This window comes from Pygoscelis adeliae, unplaced genomic scaffold (assembly GCF_000699105.1).
Source record: "Pygoscelis adeliae isolate BGI_AS28 unplaced genomic scaffold, ASM69910v1 Scaffold113, whole genome shotgun sequence".
Lineage (NCBI taxonomy): Eukaryota > Metazoa > Chordata > Aves > Sphenisciformes > Spheniscidae > Pygoscelis > Pygoscelis adeliae.
The window spans coordinates 12,130,343-12,138,851 of NW_008825108.1; the positions used below are offsets into that span (position 1 = coordinate 12,130,343).

Below are 8,509 nucleotides of genomic sequence, written 5' to 3' on the forward strand. Positions count from 1 at the left end.
CCTGCTGGCTTTGTAATTTTGCCAGATGCTGGACATCCACTGTGCATCCGTTGGCCCCTGCACTCTTCACCATTTGAAGGGAGACAGAAGGGCCAAGCGCTGGCATATAAAGGGACATTGTGCTTGCCCAGAATTTTCCCAGTCTGCAAGTCTTATTGCTATTACAAAGAACAAACACAAACCCAGTGATTCACACTGGTTTATCTAATTTGAGAAAAACTCTAATGAGTTCTGTTGTGTTTTGTTTGCAGAACAGAGTGTTCTGGCAGTCCCCGCATGGTAGAGAGGACCCGCAAGCAGACGGCGCGGTGCTGTTTACCCTGAAGAAGCGAGTGTGTGTGCTGGAAAGCGCTGACCGCTCTAATGGATCGCATGGAGCTGCAAAAAGTCAACATCGAACTTGATGATCAGAGCAACAGTGGGGAAAGCCTCGAAGACAACTACACGGAGCTGGTTGATTCAGAAAAGGCTGCAATTAGGAGGTAAGCATTTAATTGGTAAGGCTGTTCTGTTAAGGCTAGAAAGCAGTAATCAAAAAACAAGCTTCACTAATGGCATCTGGGACTCAAAACATTTCCTAGGTAACACATTGAAATCAGTGTGATTGTTTAGCTAGCGCTTTCCCCCAGCACCGACCCTCCCTGCTCTGCGCCCTGGAGGATGGTGTGCCCAGCACAGCAGGGGCAGCCCGGGTCCCCCCTTGCCGGCCACCGCCTGGAGTGACCTCTGCAGGCTCCCAGCCCCGAGCACCCTCTCGGCAATTTCCAACCACTCCAGTTAGACAGCACACATGTAAATTAATACGCTCTCAGGGCAACCTGAGCACGCTGAGAGGGGGAATGCTTTCCAGGGCAAGGTATGGAGGGCAGCAGCTTAGTGCTCCCACGGGGACAGCCCACCCTCAGGCATCTCCAGCAGGACGCACCATAGCACCAGCACCTGAGTGGCCTCAGAAAGACCTCTCAAAACCAGCCATCAGCCTCCAGCTCTCAGCTTGCTGAACACCCCCGGCACGTATCTCCAACAGGGCAGTTACAAGGCACTTTGTTCCTCAGATGTGAAGTACGTGCTCAGCTTTAGCACATTGCTGGCAGTAAGGAATTGTTACTTTCCAACATCTGCAATCAGATATAATTTGAAGATTACTGGGTTTAAAACTAAATTCCAAGGCAAAGCAAAGATCTATTAAACATGACATTGGACATGAGAATCTTACAGGAGAAAAGAGGATTTTTTCCTGAAGGATTTTTAAATATTCATTGCAATGTCAAAGGAAAGTTTCCACTAATGACAAAAGGCACTGTTTGAACATAATATGCCTTATCTAATATTTCCTTATTTTTCTTTGTGTTCAGTCCATTTGCTAGCGATGATGCAGAAAGTCAGAAGTTCCTTACAAACGGATATCTGGGTAAAAAGAAATTGGAAGAATATAATGAAGAATATGTAAGTTTTATTCATTTTTAAGGGTAATTAATTGCAAAGTAAACCTTATTGACCTGAATCTTTTTCCAAAAGTTTCAGTAAACAAAGTTACTCTGGAGCTTGGTCAGCCTAATCTTGGCTTTGGAAGAGTAAACACATTTTCTAACAGCTAGTGCAGCAAACCCTTTCTGTTGTCTTGCAAGTAAAACTGGGTCTTTTCTTCACAATTAATCAGAAAAATTCCTCAGATCGTTCTTGGACTTCAGTAGCACCCTTGTCATCTCACTCGAGATGTTTAGCAAGGGGTGAGTCTGGACCCATATTTCTGACAGGAGATTTGGTGCAGAGAAACTTCGTTACTCCTACATCCAGGTAGAGCTGGGCCTTAGTGCACGTGTCGTTGCATTGTTTGTTTCCAGCACCAGTGTAAATGAATCCACATCCCTTTAAAGAAGGGACATTCATGTTTGGCTTTACAGTGCTGAACATTACACGCTCAGCACGACTTCTGGGCAACTCCACATACAAATGGAAGCACAGCACCGGTTCCTGGGGTGTGTGGGTGGGTATCTCTCTGCTCAGGATTTAACTTTATTCAAAGTTTTCCTGAATCTGATGCAAAGAAAGGCATTGTTTTGTTGGTCATGTTACAGGTTTTATTAGGATTGTTCAAATAAAACCAAAAAATATTATTTGTGATTGCAAGCTAAAATTAAAAGCCATATACCCCCCTTTCCCTTTCCATTTTGTGGCAGATATGACTCCCTCGCACACCATCCCCTGTCTCCTAGTTCTTTGTCCTCTCCCACTCTCCTGCCTCCATCCCAAGCCACACAGCGCTTCCTTCTTTTCTCCCCCAGACACACTTTTACTTCCCCAAAGAAAGAAGCACATCCTACTTGGAGAAAAAGTCAATAATCAGTTGAAATAATTTTTAAAAATCATCTGAATTTTTTAAATCAATAATTGGGAAGTCTGTTAGATAACATCATGTATTTCTATAGAGGCTGGCCAACACAGCCAGTTGTGGTTATGTCACCTCAGGTGCTTGTCGGGGATGTAGCCCTCCTTCCTGCCGAGACAAGGGGAGAGCGGGAAGAGGCAAACGCCTACCAGCACAGCTGGCTTTGGGGGTAAAAGTGGCAAGCACCTGTGTGCTCAGGAACCTTGACAAGGCTCCACCTCTAAGGATGAAGACAGCAATACCAGGAACACCAGCAATATGGATAATTAGTCTGTTGTGTGCAGTGAAATGCAAATTAATTGCCATTTTCTGTTCTTGCTCCCAACAGCACCAGGGCAGAGCTTCCTTTGGAATGTCCTCGTTCAACCTCAGCAATGCCATTATGGGCAGCGGCATCTTAGGGCTCTCCTACGCCATGGCCAACACGGGAATTATCCTTTTCGTGTAAGTACATAGAAAGAAAAGCAAATAGAATATAAGCAGTGAGCTGGAGCTAAAGCTTTTGTGGTTAGAGAGGTACGTTAAACATGGGGTTTTTTTAGCTGAAAAGTTTTGTAAGATCATCTGTAATGAAAACATTTTAGCTGCACCGCAAGGAACCGTCCATTGCTGACAAACCTTTTTTTTTATTTTAGCCCTGTTTTGTATCAGGAACACAACTGTGAATTGATACTGTGCAGTCAAAAACCAGAGGGGAAGAACAGTATACTGATCCTAAAATAACAACAGCAATCTTGCTGGTTCAGTATGGTAATTCAACAAGGAAAATAAATCGCTCATAAAGTATATATTTACATCATCCCAACTATCTAATCACTATGTAGAAATGTAAGAAGAATATTCGATATAAGTCTGAAATAGCAGCATGCTTTGAATGCAAAGGCATTCACAGATTTATTCAGATTTAATGTTGCTCCCTCAAGTCTATTTGTACTCAATGTGCACAGATGACAGCAATGGTATGTGGCTGACATACAGTATCTATACAAAATGAGTTTTGATAGACAGTAACAGATAGCCACGTGAAGTTTTTTAATCTATGCCTAACCTTGTAAAATGAGAGAGACTGTACAAAAAAAGTTGGTTTTCTTTTTTTAATAACTAGTTTTAATTTTAACTGAAGCCTTAATTTTAATCCCCCATGAGGCTGGAATAAAGCATGACAGTACTGTATGACAATGAGCCATTGTTTTACATTACTGAAATCTAACAAGCCTTTAAATCAGGTTGCATGGCTATCTTTATACGGTTTCTTTCTTCTGGAGATTGTGTAACTATGACAGCAACAGCATTTGAAATGCTACATGCAGCTTCCAGTTGCTAAGAAACACCTCCTGTTTTGCCAGCAGAATTTTTAACTGAAAATTAATTGTAGATGCAAATTCTGTCCTGGATAAGTACTTCCCAGCACCTGCACTCAAATGGTTTAGATATAGTATTTGCAGGTTCTAAAATTGACTGCATTAGAGTCTGAAAAATGTAGGCTTTTTTTTTTCTCCAACTTTCTCTGGGCACTTTTATTAACTAGTATGGCCATAAATTATCAATGGAAAGAAAACTATGATACATCAAGCCTCACTAGATGAAAAAACTTTCTAATATCTTTATTTTTAAGGCTCTGTTCATTCACACAGGTGGCTAAAAAAATTTGACATGAGCCTAATGACATTAGCTCTGTTGGCAGTGCTAAAGCAAGGAGTAATGCTAAAGCAACCCTATGGGCTATTATACAGCAAAAACAAAAGATGTCTCCACCCCACAGTTCATTTTCTTTTCTGTCATACTTCCATACTTTCTGCATGAGAACATTCTCCCTTCTGGTAGAGGAAGGAGTTTTATTTAAAAGTACAAAACTGTGTGGGGATATTGTTACCCCCATGGCATGCATCCACTTGCCAAAGATTCTTCTGTTTTCACAGATCGTGATGTTAGCGTTAGCGGGACAGAAAAATCCCATCCATTAAATGGAAACTGCTGGATATTAATTCTAATTTAGACGATGCTGCCAGCATCGTCTAAATTTTTGTAATTTACTGTTCTCATGTTGCCCAAGTGCTCTTGTGCTGGAAGATGTTCTACAGGGTGAAAGCAGAAGGAGGGCCCCTAAAACTCAGCAGCTCTCCAGAAGTTCCCATAAGATCCTCCTCTCCCACAGGGAAGGTTTTCAATGGCATGGAGCACACACTAGAGCACGTCTTCTGCTGCCTGGCATGACCTAGCAAGTGCAACCAGGATAGTTTTGGTTTACCACACCTCATGTGTCAGGACACGGAGACCATGTCTCTGAATAGCAGCTGCATGGGTGCCCCTGATCAAGAAGGATGCCATCTTGGCAGGATACACTGCAAGCTCAGACATGATGCCCCTTTACCATATTGCAGGAGCCCACAGCATGAGAGGTGACCCTGCTTACATGAAGTCTGTAGTGCTGTCTGTCTCTCTTGGACAAATAAACTTGAGAGAAAAGTGATGGTCTGGTGGCCATCACCTGGCCCCAGGGCCTATGTCTCCTCTTAGACTGTAACTCATTCATGAACTCAGCTGTCAGTGTCTCCCATATCTATACCAAACCGTGTGTTCAGTGAAGTGGAAGGTGTGGGCACAACCTCCTGTTCAGTCATTGAGTAAGGCACATCGGTGTTTCCCAGCTCTGTCATGTTATCATCGCATACCCTTCTGCACCAACACTTGTGCAGGCTGATGACAAGACGGTTATGGTAGTAAGATATGCTGCCCATGGTGTTGTGCCCTGAAAATGTCATACAAAGGTACATTTTTCACCAGCAGTTCGCAAAAGGCAGATAGCTGAAATCACATAGGATGCAAATGTTGTGTGGAAGGAACAGGGCAGTAATCAGAATTAACAAATTCAGGCACCAGTTACCTTCAAGCAGACTAGGCTAGAAGAGTATGCTGCAAGTGCTCCAAGAGCAGGTTTTCCAATGTCACGCTGTGCTTTAGCATTATGCAAGATTCCTAATGTACTTTGTAAAGTGAGCGTCTCAAGCTAAACTCCACAACTTCACGATGACACGGCAGAAGTCAAAAGTAGTGACAAGCCAGGAGCTGGCAGTGAATTTGTCACAATCATGGTTTGGTTGTTTTTTTTTTTTATAGCCCTGAGTAAGGCAAGAGATTAAAATGAGAGGTCAATGAGCAGGTAAGACACCAAAGACCTGACTGTTGCATAGAAATCTGTTTACCTTAGTAGGATCTTGTTAAGATGTAAGATTCTGTCCTTGTGGAACAACACAAAATTGGCACCTACTTGGACTTAAACAAGCCTTGAGGGGCTTCTGGAGTGTATAAGGTGCAACTGCACTCACAAGTAAGCTGCAGACACTTATGTCTGCATTTAGCACTAGGAGTCCAAAGCACAAACTTGCTGAAAACTACACATTGAACTTCATAAGAATGAGCAAGCATACATTCAAATTAACTGAGTGTCTCTGGTGTCCTGCTTGGCATTCTGATTTCTGTTTTGCCTTGCAGAGTTCTGCTGCTCAGCGTAGCAATACTGTCACTCTACTCGGTCCACCTCTTACTGAAGATATCAAAAGAAGGAGGTATGAGAATCAGGCTGTGACTGACAGAGTCCCTACTGCATGCATGTATTTTACCTTGGAATGCAATTCATCAAGTGTGTCCAATGCAGTGGCCCATGTTTCTTTTTTGTTTTGGTTTTTTTTTTCAGGATCATTAATATATGAAAAACTGGGAGAAAAGGCATTTGGCTGGCCTGGGAAGTGTGGTGTTTTCATTTCAGTTACAATGCAGAACATTGGAGGTAAGGGGCAAAAGTTTTTAGAAAAACGTTTTCTAACTTCTGATGCTTTTCTACAGAACATAAGTGATTTTGCTCCTCTGTTGGGCTAAAAGGCATCAGAGATGAGCCAGGTACAGTATACACTATACTGTAATAAGGAAGGGCAGGAGGAATTCATCTTGCCTTGTTTTGGCTACCTGACACTTCAGTGTCTAGTGAAAGCTAGTTGCCTGGGATCTCTCCATGACCAGTGAAGAGCCCTCAGTGATGGCTAAAATGGCTTGGCTGACTGTCCTCGAGGAGTTGGCCATTTCTCTTCATTGAGTACAGCTTAGACTAGACACCATCTGCTTCAACTTAGAAAGGATGAATCCCACCTAAAAGGAAAAACACATGGTTCTGACTTCTCCATAAAAGAAAGCTCTTTAGTAGTTAATTTTCCAGCTGAATTCCCTCCTTGAGATGACAGTTGGGTTGTGATCTCTCCAAGAAGTTGAGTGTTTAAGAGTGAGTGTTGAAAGTATTGATCCACACATATACTTCCTGTGAAATATCTATCAAGTAACCTCCATCCGCTCAGAAGAGGAGACTGTTTACTTACCAATGTTAACAGTAGAGGTAGGACTTGCTTTCATGCCACAATGCTTATTTCCTTTTACTACCCTGAGAGAAGCCTTTTAGGAGACTGGAGAACACCATTGTAATTTTTTCCAGATTTCTTAAGGAGACGTAGATGAAATATAAATTAAATGCATCACTGGTCAATTAAATATATGTAGATTTTTTTGTGATCTCTCTCTTGGAACTTGGTATGTTTTGCAAATCTCCATCAACAGCTTTGCAACCCAGACAGAGGTGGTTCACATCTCTCTGCTGCAAGAGACTTTTTGATTTTGTTCATAAAAGATCCTATTCCATGGTCTTCCTTTCCTTCCTCAAGCCTGGATATCAAAAGTGGTTGAATTCAGGAAGGAAGTATGCTTCCTTGTTAGAGAGGAATAGCTGTTCCTCTAGTCCAGTGATTTTAAACCTCTTGTCTAGATTGATCCATAGGTCTCCAGAGACCTCTCTGTGGCCAACGTAAAATAACTGAAAAAAAGCATGCCTTCTGGCAGTACATTTAAGTGAGATATATAGAGGTCCACCCTCCCATCAGGAACCTTGATAATTTGATATCTTGATATCTTTTTTTATATATATGGAGTAGACTCTTGGAAGAAAGAAGCTTAAAATAGAGGGGATAAGGTAGATGAAGAGATTTAGAGGCAGTAACAACTAAAGTTACTACAGAATGTGGATGGAGGGTGTCCATTGGAAAACCAACGTTTACAATAGAAAAGCAAAAGGAAAAGTTAAGAGTGCGAATTTCATCAGAACAGTGATTTGAGCATGTTGTTAATTCAGTAATAACTGTATTGTATTCTAACACTGAATGCTAGATGTCATTCAGGACATGCTCATAACAATATCAAGGGAACATACCATCTATTTAGTCACACTGTTATTTGAACAAAACTTATTTCTCTATTTTAGCAAAAACTGGTTTTCCAAAACAATGTGTTTTTCATGCAGCATTAATTTTTTTAAAACAAATTATTTTTGTTGGAACGACACTGTTTTCTCTGAAAGTGTTTGTCTTTTTTTTTCAGCAATGTCAAGCTACCTCTTTATTATTAAATATGAACTTCCTGAAGTGATCAGAGCATTTATGAAACTTGAGGAGAGTTCTGGGTAGGTACCTTTGCCCAACCTAAACCTGAGATGAATTTTTTTCACTTTGATGTCAATGATAATGATGATTGTTATTTTTTATTCCTCCTCTTTAGAGAATGGTACCTAAATGGGAACTACCTCGTCATACTCGTAACAGTTGGGATTATTCTTCCCCTCTCCCTTCTAAAGAGTTTAGGTAAGATTAATGCCCTACTTAACCTCATTTCTTATTTCTATTAGGACTGTGAATTTATATGTAGCTGAACTGTATATTTTTTTTTCCTTGCTTCACAGGTTATCTTGGTTATACGAGTGGTTTTTCACTGACCTGTATGGTTTTCTTTGTCAGTGTGGTAGGTGACTGTTTGGATATTGTCTCTAAACAAATACAGAGTCTGTAAACTGTGCAACGCTGTTATATTTCTTACCATGACAATTTAATGTGGATGTTAGAATAACACCTACAAGTGAATCAAATCAACAAGCCTATTGCTGAACAAAGCCAGAATAAAAAAGATCAGTCTAACGATCAACATTTGAGAATAAAAAATAAAGCATGACAACAGCAGAGACAGAGTAACAACAAATATTTGCAGGAGAAGCAGAAGTGATAGCACTCAGTTTCTTGCTCCCACTCTTTC

At 41.2% G+C, this 8,509-nt stretch overlaps 1 protein-coding gene across 1 annotated transcript in view; it reads left to right on the forward strand.

Annotated features, from left to right (window-relative positions):
• The first annotated feature begins 299 nt into the window (after positions 1 to 299).
• The window catches only part of SLC38A4 (solute carrier family 38, member 4), a 17,964-nt gene continuing 9,754 nt past the window's right edge, over positions 300 to 8,509 (forward strand). The window contains exons 1-8 of the mRNA XM_009327596.1: positions 300 to 482; positions 1,356 to 1,446; positions 2,718 to 2,833; positions 5,882 to 5,955; positions 6,084 to 6,176; positions 7,805 to 7,886; positions 7,982 to 8,064; positions 8,163 to 8,221. Coding sequence (XP_009325871.1) covers positions 364 to 482; positions 1,356 to 1,446; positions 2,718 to 2,833; positions 5,882 to 5,955; positions 6,084 to 6,176; positions 7,805 to 7,886; positions 7,982 to 8,064; positions 8,163 to 8,221 — 717 coding nt within the window. The 5' untranslated portion in view covers positions 300 to 363. The remainder of the gene's footprint in view (positions 483 to 1,355; positions 1,447 to 2,717; positions 2,834 to 5,881; positions 5,956 to 6,083; positions 6,177 to 7,804; positions 7,887 to 7,981; positions 8,065 to 8,162; positions 8,222 to 8,509) is intronic.